Source organism: Sebastes fasciatus, chromosome 14 (assembly GCF_043250625.1).
Source record: "Sebastes fasciatus isolate fSebFas1 chromosome 14, fSebFas1.pri, whole genome shotgun sequence".
Lineage (NCBI taxonomy): Eukaryota > Metazoa > Chordata > Actinopteri > Perciformes > Sebastidae > Sebastes > Sebastes fasciatus.
In genome coordinates this window covers 24,802,224-24,822,256 of record NC_133808.1, presented here as the reverse complement: position 1 = coordinate 24,822,256, position 20,033 = coordinate 24,802,224, and the positions used below count along the sequence as shown (strand labels likewise).

General features: G+C 42.0%; 1 protein-coding gene across 1 annotated transcript in view; it reads right to left on the bottom strand.

Annotated features, from left to right (window-relative positions):
- The window catches only part of wnt10a (wingless-type MMTV integration site family, member 10a), a 31,311-nt gene that overhangs the window by 8,982 nt on the left and 2,296 nt on the right, over positions 1–20,033 (bottom strand). Inside the window, exons 2-3 of the mRNA XM_074659790.1 lie at positions 19,585–19,850; positions 13,047–13,420 (exon numbers count right to left, since the gene is read on the bottom strand). Coding sequence (XP_074515891.1) covers positions 13,047–13,420; positions 19,585–19,850 — 640 coding nt within the window. The remainder of the gene's footprint in view (positions 1–13,046; positions 13,421–19,584; positions 19,851–20,033) is intronic.

The window sequence follows — 20,033 nt, the reverse complement described above, 5'->3', positions numbered from 1 at the left end:
TATTCACTTGTATTTTTCCAATGCCGTGTGGATTTAGGTTTAGAAGATGAGAGTTGGAAACGTTTTTAGTCTTTACTGATCTAATATATTGAACTTCCTATGACTCTCCAAATCAGTTTGACTGTAGAAGATCCAGACTGGTTATTGATGATCAAATGAAAGGTTTCTGCTTTCTTCCTGTTGCTTATCATCTGTATACCCGGGGGCTATGACTGACAAAGAGAGAGTGAGACAACAACGAAAAATGTTGTGTCTGTGTTTACTAACTTGACTACGGTGGAAAAAGGGGAAGGATAGTGATGCGTTGATTTATTGTTGCCTTGTTAAGGATCTTGGGAATTAGCCCCGAGGACACTGGAGGAGGGGCTGGGTGTGAAGCTGAAGTATGGGGGTGTACAGAACATGTGGAGGAGGTGAAGGGAAGGGAACGAAAGAGGAAAAGAAGATGACAGGTGGGGGAGATGATCTTTGGATTATCTCTTTGCGGTCCCAACACAAAGGCTGTTTATTTGTGTGTGTGTGTGTGTGTGTGTGTGTGTGTGAGGGCGTCACCTGTCCGTCTAGCTGACACTCCATCAAGGCTCAGTCATCATGTCCTGCTGCTATTAGCCATATAAATTGACTTGCAGTGGTGGGAGAAGTACTCAGATCCTTTACTTAAGTAAAAGTAGAAATACCATAGTCTAAAAATACTCCATTACAAGTAAAAGTCCTGAATTTTAAATGTTATAATACACTTTTCTCTCTGAGATATAAGGAGTGGAAGTATAAAGTTGTATAAAATGGAAATACTCAAGTACAAGTCTGTCAAAATGGTACTTAAGTACAGTACTTCACTTGAATATACCTAGTTACATTCCACCACTGCTGTTGTCTTGGCAGTTTGAGCCGTGAAATATACAAATATTGTACGTCTCAGACAACTTGAGTCACTTTGCACAAGCTATAAAAGACTTGCTTGAAACACACACTTACAGTCAGCTACGGTGGTGTATGTTAATGTGACCAGAAACTCAGCGGTGGCCTGACGTCTGGGTTTTGAGAAGAATAAAATAGGTTACTAAACGAGGAAAAGAGCTGATGTTTAATGGATGAAACAAGTGACAATGAGGCAGTATATGTCCAGTCTTTTGGCTTACATCGCACGTACACTGAGAGATGTAATTGCTTCAAAGTCAATGGCGGTCGGACCACAGTTAGAAACAAACATCTGGCAAGTTTTAATTGGCTTAGAGAGTAAGACAGAGGCTTCTATAAAACAACCCCAGACAGAGATCAAACACAACATGTTGGTGGCAGATTAGGACTGCAGGCTACATAATACAGTAGACCGGGGGTAAAGTAGTAGAGCGCAGCAGACTACCGTGCAATGAAGAGGTGTGGACGAAGTAAACTGGAGCTATAGTGTCTGGCCTTCGTACCACAATCTGATGCTTTGGCTTTACTGGAGAGCAAACAGCAGAATCAGAAGCCACAAAACAAGAGCCGAGGATGAAAGGGTGACGACATGTGTCCCAGTTCGCCAGCCAGAAGTGAACCGCAAATGTTTCAGTTACGTGGAGTATTTGACAACCGCGACTACTTTCACACTTTGTCCTGTTCTTGATTATTTGTTTTGATGTAGTACATTTGTCGGTTGTCAGGTTATTTGAGTCAATCAACACCTATTTTTGCTTCGTGTTTAAATGGATTAAAAATAGTACAGTATGTGTCAATCAACTTTTTTGTTTAACATCTTCCTTGTAGCAACAGTCAATAATTATAGCGCTAATTCTCTAGAACATACTAATGACACCGTGTTTCATTCAAGAATGCAAGTGCCTGTGGCAGCCGTGTCATACTGACAACTATGATCGACTCATGCTAAAGGTTAGGTGTTACCACGCTCCTTTTAGCCTGGTGTTACACCTGATTTTGTCATCCTGACCAAATATCCAGATTTGGTTGAGTCAATACTGACTCAGTGGTAATGAAGGAGTGGGTGATGACTTACTGCATTGCTTTTTTATTTTGGTTGTTGTGGAGGGAAAGTCCTGTGGCATGACACACATACAGTAACACCACCAATCTCTGATGGAGGGAACAAACAGCCAATGAGGAGTTGAGCAATTGTCTGTCTGTCTGTGCTTGTAACAGCATTACTGAGGAATCCCACACCCGAAATAGTCCCTGTTGTCAAAAATGTGATCCATCCCTGTAATTTGTCAAACTGTGCAGGTTGGTCTCATACACTGTTCGTAGCTACACCTACAAAAAGTAATACAATGTAATTCCCACGAAAACAATTTTGTTTGTAATCATGAACCAGGAAATATAAATATCAGCGGATGGCGTGTAGGGAGGACGCTGGGATGGGCGGGTCCAAAAACACCAGACTGTCACCCAGGAGAGAGCCGTTTGTGTCCCTTGTGAAACCAGAAGTCAAGGTTGATTTATTTGACACGTAACTGACGTTCTTAACGCCACTTCCGGAGGTATTTTAAGCCAAACCACAATCTTTTCCTAAACTTAACTAAATAGTTTTATTACCTAAACCTAACGAAGTCGATTTAACCTAAGGTTGCATCCACAATTCCATACTAACATGCTATTTAGTAGGCGAAAGCAGTTAGTGAGATATTTTAGAATGTCCGATATCATAGTATGAAACCAATAGTGTGCAAATTGCATACTCTTAAGTATAAGATTTCACTTTGCTAGACATAGAATATATTTTAAATTAATTCCAACTTTGATTCTCACAAACCATCGTTTTGGTTACATGAGGTTGGCACGGGTTACCATGGTTACACGTCTCCAACCGGCAAAGAGGCTCTCAGGAAGTGGCGACGTAAATTACTGCTCAGTGCTTCCGAAAAGATACATACTACTGTTTATTCACACAAAAGTATGTTGAAAGATAGTACACATATTGAGTACGTAGTGCATAGTGTGCGATTTCGGATGAAGCCTAAAGTAGCTTTCTTGCTTAAACATAAGGAAGTTGTTTCCTGTGAAGACGGAAGTTTGCTGGACATTTGAAAACGATCAAAAAGGAGGAATAACTTTTTCGGAAGATATCATACAAACCGTTGTATGAGATTAAGTTGAACTGTGTTTATATGGCCAAACAAGTTGAGTTATTTAGTGCTTTAATTTTGGTCTCAATGTTAATCCACATTAATAATCACCACTTTTTAAAATATGAGACTTCTATGTTAATGTTCACCATGTGGTGAGCAACTTCATTGCCAGTCATAACCAGCTACACTGTACCAGCATAATTTACGCCTTATTCCCTGCTTTGTTGGGCGCATTGGATTTAATCGTTGGCCAATCCCTGTGTCATCAACACTAACCGCTTTTTGGGAAAATCCTAATCTGATGTCTATGTGTCCCGCAAACGACCCTTCCTGCCGATAAACGGCAGACTAGTCTGCATGCTGCCTTGTGTTCGTCAGTTCAAAGACAATCTACTGAAGGACCTTTAAAGCCGAGCAGAAAGCCAAGGCGATATCAAAGCACACAAACAAATCCCACAGCAGCACATTAAGCCCAGACATCACTTTAAACAAATCAAACGCCTCGCTTCAAAAGAACAGTTAAGCGTATACGCAGACAAATACACAAGCACACATTACAACGAGTCTGTTCGTGTGTGTGTGTGTGTGCGTGTAGTATTTACTCACTGTTAATTGCACACAATGTCCACAGCTCTTATTTAGAGACTCTAATAAAATGTTATTACCAGCATAAGCACTTCCACCTGCTGCGCTTTTACTATGAAGCATTTGGCTCTATGTATATTTACGTGTATGTGTGAGTAAAGGAGAGGCGTGTGCATATGCACATGCATGTATGTGTGTGTGTGCATGTGTTACAGTATGTGGTGGGTCAGATCAAATGCTCTGCCGCGGCACTGTCAGGACTCAGGAATGCTCTGCACACCACTGATGATATGAAATGGCCTCTGAGGAGCCCAGGACCAACCCCGCACTAATGTGGCTATTTTTGTTCAAACACACTTTGCTTTTCGTGTGGGTTCTGAGTCAATGAATTAGCGTGAATGGGCTCTCCAGAGCCGTTTATCATCCCTCAAGGGTTAAATTAGGCATAAAAGGATCCTAGGAGTCCCACTGTTACTGGCTTGGATCAAGCTAGAGGGGGTGCTGCTCCAGACTCATTATGGTTTAAATCACTTTTACATCATGTTCAGTGCTCTGGTGAAGCAATGCTGCGCCTTGACTCATACAAAACATCAGCTTTCAAACATTTACAGTTGGCGGCATCTAAGTTCTCAACATATTTCTCTCAGGTGTAAATGGCAGGTGGCTGAGGTTATTTCTTTTTTTAATCACTCAAACCACAAGTCCTTCCCATTTCCACTGAGCAATACACACAGCACACGGCGATAGCTGGTGCAGTAGGGTGAGTGAATTCACTCTTTTGCCAAGAGGAAGCTGATGTTCTTGTACAACTGGTACAATATGAATATATAAATTAAATTAGATGGGTTAACATATTCAGTTGCTGTGTGTTTTTGGTCCTATCCAGTGGTACTCAACCTGGGGGTCGAGACCCTGGCCCACTGGGGAAGGGTTTTTACATTACATCACCTGTACCAATGATATAATTTGCCTCAGAATAGATTTGATTGAGTCTGTTTGTGAGAGTCAAAGTGCACGTGCATATGAGTTTCTGCAGGGAGCACATTGGACAATGCCTAGGACGGTGCTAACTGTTAAAACTAAACAAAACTAATTTACTAAGAGATGTGATAGTGACAAGACTGTTTAATGAGCGATCAATGTGTTTGCATCGGGATGTTGTGAGTTAAATGCCCCAGTGCTATTTGGGGAAGGGGGGTCGCAAACACCGACCTGATTATTCTGGGGGGTCACCACTTGAAAAGGTTGAGAACCACTGCTATACGGGAACCATTGCTCCACAAAGCTTGCAGTTACCCCTGGCGTTTGCATATTGCAATTGGGCATTCACAAACCAGTCCATCATACGATAGAGGGCCTGGCTATAAAGGGTTCAGCCACCTCCACAATTTGGACTTTGTGTCACAGCATATACTCACATTTCTATCGCTGCCCATCTAAATGAGCCTTTGAATCACTTCCTGAAGCTGCAAAGACAGCTTAAAAAATACAACAGCGCTGAATGAGAAAACACAAATCCCAGCAATTCTTAAAGAAAAAATGAAATAAAAATACATTTTCCAAATCCTAGGCCTGTATCCCTACTGGCAAATATACCACTTATATCAAAATCCCTCCCTTTCCTCTTCCCGTAATATTTTGATGACTCATCTTAATCCAATCAAATCCAATTTGCGGCTAGCTAACCCCTCCCATCATGTAGAACCATTTGACCGCCGTAGTAGCTAGTAGAGCAACGTCATAGTAGATGATGGAGGTGTGTGAGAGCATGGTTGTTCTGTAATGTATTAATCTCTCTGTGCTGCTGATCTAACAACACAGGTGAGGGATGTGTGGGTAGAGGCCAGTCACTTCTGAGTGATCCAATCAGATCTGAAGGATTTGATTTAAATCCCTCTGTCCACATGCACCTCCACCCACACTTACTGGTACTGTGAAGATCAACAAAATGCCAAAGACACAAGTGCCATCATGAACATAACCTTTGAAAATGATTTGGAGGGAGTGCAAATGTCTCAAATGTTCAAAATAAGTAAAAACAAGTATTGAACAGCAGCTTGGCTTCATTACAAATTTGGAAAGGGGGTGAGAAGAAGTTGAAATGTATAGCTTGTTTCCTGAAAAAGGGGGATACCATCTCTCCTTACTCCCCTGAAGTCAGGCCCTGATGGTAAATTGTAATTACCAGACACCCCTTGCCAGTAACATGACAGACTGTTGCAGAGCCGGCACTGTCACCACCTGCCTAATGAACAGACAGGATTGAACAGAACCTCTGCGTGGCTCTAAGCTGTGCAACATGAACACAGCGAAGCGTGCCAAGCATTTTGTTTTGAGGTGTGCTCTCTAAACGATTGAGGAGAACGCTCAAGGGAAAAAAAGAAACTTGGCCAAGAATTTTACTGCCCCGGTGAAGTGTTTCCATGTCACAAGCAGCCACTTTACACATGAAGTCAGGCGTGTTAAAACCACTCTTATTAACTACTGAACAGTAGTGCGTTCTGGTTCACTGAAACGAGGGCTCAACGGTCCATCTTCACAGCATAAACAGACATATAAATCAGTTGAATAAAACGGCGTTCATCACCTTTGAAAAGCATCCTCCACATTAAGTAGAGCCGTGAATGTTAGATTAGCAAAAACTTTAATTTTCATGTTTTAAAAATTGTTGAGAGGGGATTTATCTAACGATGTAGACGCATGAAATGTTTTTATTTATATTTCTACTTATGGTGCCTTCAAATAAAACTCGTGAACTCGTGTTTACAACATGGGAAGTTGTGTACACAATATGCTTGGCGTTCAAGTGGTTAAGTCGTGATAGCACCGCTGCTAAGCAACCGCAATATTAACGCTACTGTCGGCGTCTAGAAGCCACAGAGGCTGACGATTTAGCAAGCTAGCAAGTGGGAAACATAATGCAGGAAATGCAAAGGCATAACGACAGAAGAAAAAGATGAGGCCGTTTGGAGTATCAACATTTTCCTCAGACCTATTATAAAATTACGTAGAAAAAGAATATACGACTAAAATTACAATATATTAACTTATTATGTACCGAAAAATGAACTTCCAAGGCCTCCACCATTTCTGACAAAGTCAACAAGCACATCACAACTCGTGAACTCGGAGCTTTCAGAAACTCTCTACGTAAGCGGTCGTGAATACGGACTCATATGGACTCTTCTCGTGAACACGGTAAACACGACACCATCTGAAGGCACCATTACTCTAATTATATTATTATATTATTATATTATTTATTGAACTTTACATATGTATGACGTTAGTGATAGGCTGACATCACATGTAAATAAACCTCCCCTCCGCATTAATTTCTTGTGCCTCCTCAGTGTACAGTATTATTTGTGTAATCAGCCCCGCTGGAGCGACGCTGGAGGAGGCAGCGCAGGAGAGGGGGAAGAGGGGAGGGAAGGAAGGGCGAATCTCTTTCTACTTTCCGCCCCGGTGTTTGAAGTCTAAAATCTTTTGCAGGGTTTTAAACATCTGTTTCCAAACTGCCAGCAGCCACTAATTAGGGCTAAAAACAAGACGGAACGTCGTGAGAACCCTGGGGTGGGCATGAGGCGACATGCACACCCCGCTAAAAAACCACCGCATTCCTCTGCCTAAAGACTACTTCTCTGAAAAGGGGGGAGTGGGGCAGGGGACGGAGGGGGAGGAGCGGGGCGGAGGGAGGTGAGGCGGTGGTAGCGGCGGGTCGGTGGGATACGGGAAGGGTAGGTATTATTTTGAGGCCCCACCTGTCAGTGTTTTCTGTTTGATTGTAGGGGCCGTGTGTGTGTGTGTGTTTCAAGGTCTTAGAGGGGTTTTGTTGCGGCTTTCTATACCTATTGAAGTCATCAAGGTGCATGATATTTTAGAGTTTAACAGCTCTGCAATGACTCATGCCGAGTTTGTTCTCTGTCTCTCTTCTTCTTTTCTCTGTCCTTCAGTGCCCTCTCTCTTTCTCATCCCTCTTTCTCCACAGGCTCCGCACACTCATTCAAGCATTGATCTCCAGCCTGTGGTGAGCCGTAACAAGTCAGCACTCCGAGCATCTCCATGTAAACAGTGGTTTGATATTGTGCTGAAAGCTCACATCGTCCCCTAATTTTAAAAGTAATTTTGCATGAAAGACATCCATTAAGCTCATTTTGTAATTTTAACAGCATAGCAGGGGAATTCTCCTTTATCTCATCTCCTCTTTAACAGTTTGGAGAGGCTTTTTTTTTTCTGTGCAACACTGATGTATAACCAGATTTATCAGAGAAGTGTGCAGGCGAAAGACTTCTGGCTTTGAACCCTACCAAGGTCATCAGGGGTCGTCGAGCTTGTGTCAAAATACAAAAAGTAAAGGTCAGGAGCAGTGGGTGTCCTTTAGCGTTAGTCGTTGATCGTAACCAGAAGCTTTTCCAAAAAAAAACTTACAATCTCTTTGATGTTGAGGACTTTGAGTCTCTCTTGTTTGATTGATGCTTCAGCTCGCTTAGCTGGAAATTTTGCAGCCTGGCACACAGAAAGATAAATTTATGGTGAAGAATCTGTGAGCCAATATTTAGTCTTTCTCAATAACCTTCTGGAAAGGTGAAACTGGCGGAGTAGTGCCAGTCGTAGATTGTTTTCTTTGAGCTACTGTTGGTCTTTTCATAGTTTAAAGGGTGTGATTAATTATATATTCCGATTTTGAAAGATTTACCTCGGGGCACTACACCTGCTAAACGGTGGAACTGAATTGCTTTGATAAACTTGTTTGGGAAATTGCATAATTTACTACTTTAATTGATATTGTGCCTTTGAAAATTACTCTCCCACATTGCAAAGTTGCCCCCAAATGAACTTCATCTGTCAGTTTTTGCTTTCGGTCACATCTACAGGTAAGTTTTCTTGCCCATCAAATTCATAACACATCAGACTGGCTATTGTATTTTTTTTTTTACCACAGACATCAAGTCATCATACTGCCAGACAGTCTAAGCCAAAAACAGAAAACGACTTGATTTTGACTCCCTGCAACTTCATAATGATTCTGTCAATATGCCCTTTTCACAGCATCTTGACATGTCATTGCAGGGTAAACAATGGTAATTAATACCATTGATTATGGCTCCGTTCCATTTAGGTGGGCCAAGGCCCTGGCATTGTGCATGCTGGCTCAGTAGAATGGCCGTGACACTAAATAGAAAAGTTCGTCACGGAATTTAATGAATTGTTTTTTTCCTTTTTTTTTGTGATGGTAAGCATGAGATCAATTCTTATGTAATTCACGTAATTGTAAACCGTGAAGTACAGAGCGGCAAACGCCGCGAAGGGAGGAGGTCGGGGTGGATGAGAGGGTCAAAAAACACTGGACTTTCGCCCAGGAGACTGGTGTTTGTACCCCGCGTGAAAAACCAGAAGTCAAGGTTGATTTATTTGTCATGTAACTTCTATACTTAAGTTATGCCACTTCCGGTGTTATCTTAAGCCAAACCGCGATCTTTTCCTAAAGCTAAGTAGTTTTTGTCACCTAACTTCCGTACTTAAGTTACTTATTTTAACCCAAACTGCGATCTTTTCCTGAACATAAGTAGTTTTGTTGCCTAAGCCTAACCAAGTCCATCTTTTCCTAAAGCTAACTAAGTAGTTTTATTTTTGAAAAGAGTGGAGCGGAAATTGACACGTGCGTCATGTGTTGCTGGACATTCGTAGGAAAACGCACAAAAATACGTTGTTGAAAGTCGTGCACAAGAAAAAGGGAAATTTGTGTCTATGTACACGAATCAAATAGATTAAATCCCGTGACTATTTCACCAACTGCCGTGAGACTGTGTTGTTCTTTGACAGCGGTTTGCCAAACAGTGACTGTTATAGTCATGTATCATGTGTCATATTCCGGTTATGCCTATTGTATAATAAAAGTGACATTCAAATGTGACGCTAATTGATGTCTGTGTCATCATGCCTCAGTAAACAGGATTTATGTAAAGTCAGCAGTCAGTGACAATGATATATGACCATCTCCGCATGCCATTGTGAAATGAAGGTCTCATGTTTCAACAGCAGAATTAGCAGCGGCGTGAAGTTCATGTTTAACTTATTATTTAGCATTTTTACATATTAGTGACTCAATTCCACATTCCTACTCGCAAGAAGAGATGTCTCAGTGTCTTGCTCAAGGGCATTTTTGACATGATACACTGCTGCAAAATTACTAACAAGGAAAGACAAAGCAGGATCGAACGTGTTTTGGATGTGGGGCAGTGTATAAGTCTGCCATCATCCATCACTTATTGGGAAACGTCGCCTCAAGAGGTAGAGCAGACAGAGTAAAGACAACATACATGAGGCCACACTGTGACCCTGCCTGTTAGTTTCACAACCATATGTTCACACAAAACGAGAAAGACCCAAAAGACAAATTACTCTCTTTCCTTGGCTCGTGAACTCATTACTACTCATGTCATATCAGCCCCCACCCAAAGTTTATACTCCCATAAGTCCACAGCACTGACTGGAATCGAAGTCACCAGTTCTACATCCGTGACTCTTTCTACCATTACAGCTACTGCAGGGAGGCCAGCTGTTGTTGAATTCAGGCTGACGCGCTCCACATTTGTGTTTTGTCTGCATAATCAAGGAAACCAGAAGTAAACTGATGGAGAGATACAGGCCCAAATTACTCAGGAGGAAACGGGGAACAATGAGCAATTTACGGTCGCTTCTTGTCTCTGTTCCATCACAGTGCTGGGAATCGTCAAGGCCTTATCACTGTCATTTACATCTCTTTTCTCCCATTGCCAGAGGCAGAAACCTCAATAGGAGTGTGCTATTATATGGACATTTTAACCGTTAAGTGTTTAAATGGTTAATTACTACAGTAGCAATTTAGATTCCAATCAATAGTTGACCCTGAAGTACTTTATTTGACCCTTTTACCGAGTCAAAAGTACCCCACAATATAACTACAACAACAATGATGCTGATGATGATTATTGATTATGTCATAGGGTGTTTTGATGTCAGTGTACCTACATGAGAAACAAGAAAAGCCTGCTTCTCAGCTGGAAAGATACATAAGGCGAATATTCCTGCGGTATTGAGCACCGTCACTCTACTTGAACATCATGACTGATCTGACACTACAATAACTGACAGAACACGACGAGCACACGGCAACCATGATAACAGAACAACGTTAGTCCAAACTGGCAACTTCCTGTTGTCAAACAGAGACTGACTGATCCATAAATGTCCTGCGAGTTGGAGTAATTACTAGAGTTTTGCCCAAAGACAACAAAACGGGGGAACAATACAGCTAATTATAAAAGTGGTCTAATCTTACAATAATAAAGAATAACAAAGTAAAGCCACCAAAATAACCATTTGCACGAAGGCTTCTTTCAACTTTAACATCATCATCATCATCAAGAAGTGTTTGAATTAATATTTCCAAAATATCACTCAATCATTATGATCATTATTATATTATACTGTAAGTCAGAGTTTGAATAAAGTGAAAAGTTACTCCCCAAGTATGTAATCCCCAAGGCTGTGTAGGCTTTTAAGGCAACCCTAAAGAAGAGTCATATTGGGACTGCAATATGGTGCAATATGTAAGATCTGGTCACACGCTCCAAACAAATAGGGGGCAGCATTTTACCTCTACTACCGGGTCCCAACAATCCAGTATTTACAGTCATCATCACTACTACGCTGGCTGAATGCTACAGCAAAGCGCTAACCACTAACTGAAGGTCATTCTCCCGGAGCCGTCGCCCACCCTCCACCCGGCGAAGTAATCTCCCAGTGGCAGGGAGGACGAAACGAAAACATGAGTCGTTTTCTCCTTTCTGCCACTTTGGATTTAATCCAATAAACAAACTATCAAAGCGTACACAGACCCTGTACCTTCAACATGATTGAAAAGCCCTCTGGGCAGCTCTATTCCTTCGTCCTCTCATGTTGGACTAACGACAGACTGGACGCTACAGTGACTCACCATCGCCTCTCGAGATACAAATGGTATTAAGACAGGACGTGCCGGGGCTAGCTGCTCATTTCAGTCTCATCTCTGCAACACAATTCATGTCTTTGACACATAACGTCAACCTCTTCACATTCTGTTGATAAAGTTAATTCATTATCTGAATGTTTTAAACTAAAATCTGGCCAGATCATTGCACCTTTAACAAAAAAATGTACCTCTCTTTGGATTGCACCGAGAGAGCATAAAAGGGCAAAGATCAGATAAAGTTGAGTATACAAGACAGTTGATTGGACACCAAGCTCTTAATGATATGAAACAATGATTTGCCACTTCCCTCTCCCCCCCTCCCTAGGTATCCTGCACCGATATCATTCTTCTTCTTTTGCATATGAAAACTAAAAGAAAATACACAACCAGGGTAGCAGCCTCACACCCTGCATCTACGCCATTAATAAGGTTGTTTTTCAAATAATTCTTCTCTCGTAAAAACAACTTCTGCTGCCCTGCGGTGCCACAAAAAGTCTTTGAAATGGACCCTGTAGTAGTAGTTAGGCCTACTGTGTGTTGGGACAGAATACAACCGTAGTTGTGATTAGATATTATCACAATTTGAAACACATTTTATCCGAATTGTTGCAATAAATATACAGTGTTATAATAAAAGTCCCGTTGTGATTCAAGTTACTTTCAAAGAACGGATTCACTGTTATACTTTGCAAGACTTGAACTGTAGAGTAACCATCAGCTTAGGCTATAAACACACACACACACACACAGAGGCTCCGCCAGCAGAAATAAACAGCAGTGTAATAATGGCAGGTTCAACGCTGACCTAGCCAATAAAATCAGATAGTGTTTTGCTCTTTAGAGTTATCGTTGGCCCAGTAGCACTCTACCCACCCATTCTCCACCTGTTTTATGTTTTCTTATATAAATCATATTAAAGATTGTGTAATATTTCCATTGATAGCCGAGGAAGGCTAACTGTGTTTTGCTTCCTTCACACGTCTGTAGATAAATAGAGCACAGCAGGTTCACAGCAGAGTCAACTTAATTGAACCCCGGTTGATTTATAAGCAACGCCTACTCAAGTTGATAGTGGTAGTATAATGGTAATAACAGAGTATTGTTTTTGCACAAACAACCTTCTCACACTGAATTATTTTCAATTTAAAGAAGCACGTCAATGATTTAGTTTCATAAAGTTGTGAGAGAGATTTATTTTTAAATGGTCACAATTGAAGCAACAAAAGCCTGACCTTTAGCCCCAGGTATGGGTCAAGCTCCAAAAACTCTTGATCCTACAATTCCCATAATGCAGCTGGATATCATCTTTCATTAGATCGTCCCTGCCTGGTAAATGCACACGTCTTTCAAACTCCATAAAACTTGGAGAAACACTCAAACACCCACATCCCCTCCCCACTCACCTGTCTCCCAACTCTATTATTATGCAGCCTCATGCGGGCGTGGATGTCCTTGTAGGTTTCACGGGCATCCAAGAAGTCCCTGGAGAACTTCTCGCCGAATTCCACGTCGGGGCTGCAGCCGCCCCACTCCCAGGAGTCCTGGGGTCCCGGCAGGTCGGCGGGGAAGTGCTCCATGACGCCGTGTACCATGCCCTTCCCTCGGTGGATGGCCTCCAGTTGCAAACGGTGCAGTTTGATGCGAAAGGCCTCCTCGTCCCCGCGCCGCTTCTCGTCACAGCTGCACGCCTTCAGTTTGCCCATGGAGCAAGCGTTGGCCACTGCGTGCACCACGCCTGCTGCTGCGATGGCATACGCAAAGGCGCTCTCTCTGAAACCTGTGGGGTGAAAGGACAGGATAGTGGTGTTATATAATGTGGAAGTAGAAGGTTATAAGAACTGTCACAATCAGGAAACAGAGTTTGGGAAAGGAAAGACTAGATATTTTGTCTAAAGAAACATGTTCACAACTTAGTTCAAGACATGTTTTCAGTTGAAACAGCAGTTACCAAGAGGAAGATGGACATTAAACTCTCTAAACTGACACTGTGCTTCACTGCGATGTCCAAAATGACACAGGCATCACACGAAAAGCTGACATGAGGACTGTGTCAATATTTAGCGATGTGACATGTGTCTTTTAAAATGGAGTTTGTGTAAAATGTCAACAAAATTTCCATAACCCGCAGGCAGAACATACCTGTGCGTCATGAACCTGACAGGTGAAATGAGAGGATTATCAAGTCGATGGAGGGTGACATTTGATAACAATCCAAATTCACATTACTCTGCTGTTTACAAGTGTTTTTTTACATTTTCAATTTTAACAGAAAAAGCATCGGGATAAGCAACGAAACTATTTAAATCCCCTCATTAAAGTTCTGTTGTAAAACTGCTGCATACAACTTTAAGATGTCAAGTGATTTTCCTAACCCTAAAACTCAGTTTAACAACAGCTAATTGAGCAAGACAAAGACATCTTTTTACTCCTCTGTTAGCATCAAATTTGCGTGTTTGCACGCTTTGTTTCATGCGCGATCAGTAACGCTGCAGCAAAGGAGCTTCCTCTATTTTGACAAAGACACACATACAAGTTTATTCACACGTTTATACTGTATACACACATGCCAAAGAGTCATAAAACCTGGGGAAACATCTGGGACAAAAGCAATTAAGTGTTCCAAACACTTGCGTACTTCGTCTCTGTGGACCATGTGAACATGAACAGACCCCCACCACTCCCATCAGAGGACTCACAGAGGACTCACACACTAAACAGGGCTGTGTCTCCTTATGTGGCTGTGCAACTCACTACTGTCCACTTACATGTACTATCTGTGTAAGTGAGTAGAATGGTGCGATATCCAGCTTTCTCCATGCTTTCCTCCACAAGTGTCCCTGATGCACTTTCAAGAGATCTTCCATCCAGTCGGCACCCATTACCTTTGCTATTCTGGGGTCACTGACCTACTTCTCTGGCTGTGTGGCATCAGATTGCTGATCCTTTTATCTTTTTTGTCATTTCATATCTTGCAATGAAAGTTCAGAACCAAACTGTGTTACTGTACGTGCATGTGTTTAGGTTAGAGAGACCGATCATGCCACACCGCGACTTTTGCCTTGTAATCACTTCCAATTGCCTCAGACGGACGACTGCAAGCAGAGGAGGCGGTTAAATGGCCGTGTGCATGTAACCTCTCTATACGACGTGCGACTGCTTTAGTCTTTACAGCTAAACACATCCCTTTCTCCTCGACAGCAAGTCTAACTTGCACGCGGCACATGTAATGAGTTCAACTCATACCACAACTGATCTGTAATTCAGCAGACTAATGTTACAGTGCTCTTCTCCTTACACTCACGCACTGGCAATATAAACACACATACAGCACACATTCACCCTGTCCGTGGTGATATATTTCTGTGACCAAAAAAAAACCCCATGTCCAATTGTGGAATCCGTGAATATTGAAGGATGAAGTGCGACAACAGCGCTTGCACTCGTAGCCTCTACACTGTTTGTTGTTGGATCTCAGCTTACTGCCTGTGAGCAGGTTCTATAAAAGCAGCCCCACTGGCAGTCACTTACTGGTGTAGAAAACACTGAAGATTATAATGGAAACTTGTAAAGAAAACATGAAAAGAAGCCACTCAGGAGTTTATAGCGCTCTGCTTGAAGGGGAAATGATTCCGGCTGCTTGTTGGAGTCAAATAAAAGGCTATTAACTGGAACAGCCCCTTTTAGCACTGTTTGATGTTACGTTCTTATTTGTGTATTTAAGTAAACTTCATATTATTTTGTTTTTGTGAGGTATGATGTAAAGTTTGACACGTTTGTTGTCATGCTGGACTTTTGTAGCCTGTACTCGACACTGGCCACATAAAGAGTCGGAGGCAGCGCAATTACGAGAAAACGAGAAATTCAGCATAAACCAAGTGACACTATTGTCACAGTGTGAAACAAACACAGTGAAAACCACCGCCCTCATTAGAATGGAGCCAGTCGGTCACCACAGGGGGCTCTGGCAAAACAACGCAGCGTCGTCCATGAAATAGCTGGAAAGGCTCAACTTTTGCTGCAAAACAATGTAATCCAGCAAGGCGCCGTATTAACCCTAAACAGGCCTTAAACAAGCCCCCCGCCAAGGCAGCCCCATGCACGGTTTTAACGCAGGACTGTTTTAACGCAGGACTGTTTTAGTTTGAAGCCCTGCTTAACAACTTGATTTTCAGTTTGCAAGGAAGTTGATAGTCCTCATTTCAACAAGCTGGCGACATTACCCAAAGTGTTTCTCTCTGCACGCAACCTGCCCTTAAACCTGCATCACTTTTTTGGGCCACAATTGGAAACAGGCTGTAAATACAACATATGTGCATATTATCACTTTTCGACCGTGTTAGCAAAAAGTTGCTTATTAACACATCCAGCAGAAATGGAGCAACATTAGCATTCACATGGAGTCATATTAGATTAATGAAAGTCCGATATTCCAACACAGTCTCAAAGCAGTTTATGAAATAGTCCCGAAATTGAATCTATTTGATTCGTTTGCATAGACTCGATTTTCCCTTTTTTTTCGTGACACTCAGCACGACTTTCAACAACACGTGATGCACGTGTCAATTTCCGCTCCAGTCTTTTCAAAATAAAACTATTTAGTTAAGCGTAGGAAAAGATCGATTTGGTTAGGCTTAGGCAACAAAACTACTTAAGTAGGTTTAGGAAAAGATCTTGGTTTGGGTTAAAACAACACTGGAAGTGCCGTAACTTAAGTACGGAAGTTACAGAACAAAACCTACTTGGTTACCATTACAAAAAGATCGTGCTTTGGGTTAAAATAACGTTGAGTACGGAAGTTACGTGGCAAATAAATCAACTTTTGCTTGTGGTTTCACATGGTATACCGGTCTCTTTGGTGAAAGTCCTATGTATCTTGACCCACCAATCCACCCCGACCTCCTCCCTATACTTCCCAGTTCCGAATTATGTGGGTTACGTGCAAACTTATTTCATGCTTACCATCTCTAAAAAAAAATGTGTGTCTATGCACACGAATCAATAAAATTCCGTGACTATTTCACAAGCTGCTGTGCGACTGGGCTGGATATTCACTCTCCTTTTAGCTCTGTTTTTGGTCTCCACCAGCTCTTGAGGGAAATATCTGGCTCTTTAGCAGCTATATGCTCCACATATGTTCACAAGCTAGTCGATAACTTTGTCTGCTCTGTCTTGTGTGCTGGGAAAGTAGCACACAGCGGATTTATCAGAGCTTTATTTGCTGAATACAGCTTCATGCTACATCTGGAAACATGAGAACGGTGAGACTGAACCAAAACACTGAAGCTGTTTGGCCATAAAACCAAACAATGAGATTAAAGACTCTATAGAGCTCTATAAACGGGATCTGCAGAGTTGGGTGATAATTCTCTGTGGATTCGTCACTGTGAGTGATCCATTTAACAACATACAAGTAGTCATTTGATCCGTTGTTATCATAAAAGAATATTTGTTATAGCAGCTTTAATGTTCCATCAAATCTTAACATCAAATTAAGAGCAATTACTAATTCGGTTTTATATCAGCAATAAACAAACTCATAACTCTCAATCTGCCCCTCCCTCCTCCACCCTCACACCTTGACTCACTCAAGGTGGGGGAAGTGAACGGGATAGCACTTAGGCACATCCTCATACATAGAAAGCCTGTTTTAGCTCTTGCCCTGCTCTGCGCCGGGCTCCCCCGGAAGACTGGGAACAAATCAATCTAACAAATAATTTACCGGCAGCGACACGCCCGGCTGAACTGATGGCAGAGGAAGTGACAAAATGAATTAAAGATTCAAAGGAAACTGTCACTTTGTGTTACAGAAACCGACTAAACAGGTTTATGCTTTTGCCGCCGAGAGTTGGGAAAGTGCTGAGAGCAAATTCACAAGCACTTGCACTGGCAAGGGAAGTAAAAGCATTAGGAGCAGCCCAGCGAGGGAGGACGCAGACACAGTGACAGAGAAGGAGAGGGAGATTCTCCTATTTCTGTCTATCCATGTCTTGCCTGGCGTCCTCTTTAGCCTAGTTTTTGATGCAAGCTAAACGGGAATGAACATGGGCCCATAAAAGTTATCAGAAACCATCAGCAGAGAGATACGTGGCAGAGCCAGAGAGGATCCGAGCAGCATGTGATGTAGTAAAATTAGACACCAAAACAAACATTGAGATAGAGAGCACCTGATACGCAACTACAAAACTTTGTAGAATATCGGAAGAAAGCTCTGCAAGAATATTTGAACAGGCGAGGTTCCCAAAAAGTATTTAATTTGTATCTCGTTTTACTAGGTTTTGTGTAAACATAGATAAACTTGTTATTGTATTATACATAAGCCTTTCATTTGTTTTTCTATGGGCAGTTACACTGAATACATGTGTTAATCTCCACAATTCCACCTAATCCTTGTCTGTAACCCTGTCTCGATGTAAGCACTGTCCCTCTGCAGGAGCTGCACGCAACAGCGGCTGCAGCACACCAACTTGTATCCATTTTTTAGCTTCTGTGGAGCTTCTGTGAACGTATCAACATGTAACAGATGAATCATCCGATTTAAAGAGGTTGTTTATGTCAGTGGTTTGGAGTTTCTGCACCCGAGGCAAACCAGGGATGCCAGACAACCAGCAACTGCCTCTACTAATAATGGCAAACAGGCATTCAATGAGTCAGTGAGAAGTGAAAGTAAGTCCAGAGGTGTGTGTAAGCATATACTGAAGTTACTAATAGGTTTTCTTTTAAGATCCACAGAGGTGGCAGGGTATAAAGTCCTCAGCGAGGGTTTCAAAACTAGAGTTTCGTGATATACTGCACACAGATTAAGGAGAACATAAATTATAGCAGTACCCCTCCAGGGATGATCTGACACATTTAATCAGTTTGTCTTTCTTTTTATGACGGGGAATTCCATCAACAATTCAGTGACGGGGTCTAAAATGATACTTCAATCCTGGGTTATATACTTTTTTACACTTTGCACATTTTTTTATAAAATAAAATCTCAAAATTGAATTTAACAAATAGATGTTGTCGTACCAAAGCCAATACACTATAATGCAATACATTAATATGAAATGCAATAAGCGTCATTGGAGCACAATGACGCACTTCGTACCAACATGCCAGGGTCCTTTCAGAAAATAATAATTTGACATTTTAGAGCCGTATCTGACAAGTCATTTCTAAAGATCGGGATCTATTAATAATTCAGTTTTGAGCACTATCTTCTTCCTCAACCAACCACATTGTGCGCTGTTCATCCATCCAGGTAAGAAACTGATGCCTTTTCCAGTCAATAACCGCTGATGAGTCCATCTGAAGGCCTTCCCAACACTAAAGATCCTCTTTCATCCTTTGTGGCTTACTTGCAAAGCTCCACAAACCGTCACAGAAAACTGATCTGCATGAGGTTTGGCGATCTTGAGGTGACTAACTGCTTTTGAAGTTTACTGCTCTTTTGTACGGGGCTACTGAGGAGATACGGCGAGGGTTAGAAAGTAGATACCATGTCTGCTAGTCTCTAGAGATAACCTGACCATCTGGGAGACTTCATACCTGTGAGATAACATTCAATAACTGCATCTATGACGGAATATGATCACTAATCTTTTGACGGTGTTTGGAGAACATTATTACACCGCAACTAATCTTTCTAAGCCTATCCTTTCAAGGTATTCTATCAAAGTGTGTTTGAGGATGAAACCACAGCTTGTTTGAAGGCCAAAACTTTAGAACTGCATGTCTGTACTTCATTGTTTTGTTTTCAGCAGGTACCCTGTGGGGATCTTTCACCTCATTGCTCTAAAGGTATCTTGCAAGGGATTTTTCATTTTGTATTTAAATTCTACATTGCTGCGACTTTTAATTGAAGAGATGCAAAGTGTTTCCAAGAAAAGCAGATGTGAATTAAAATGAAATTCCACACTTCTATAGTACATTGTATATTGTGACCGTAGAACTGACCTCTTTTAAAGACTATGCTGTCGTAGGGTATTTTGTTCCTCGTCTCCAGGCTGGAGCAGTTCCAGCGGTGTCCTCTGAACTGGTGCTGGCACTCGTGGATGGCAATCTGGATTCCCTGAATTGCTGAAGCTGTCACGTCTGGGTTGCGCATACACACCTCCAGCTGGCGCCGCGTCAAACCTGGCAGCGTGAGACACACCGTGTTGGCATTCAGGATCGGGTCGATGTTGGGGAGCTTCAGGCCCAAGATTTCGTTGGAGTCTACCCTGCATGGAGCACACAGGTCAGGTTATTGACGAGACAAACTGCATGGAGCACACAGGTCAGGTTATTGACGAGACAAACTGCATGAAGCACACAGGTCAGGTTATTGACGAGACAAACTGCATGGAGCACACAGGTCAGGTTATTGACGAGACAAACTGCATGGAGCACACAGGTCAGGTTAT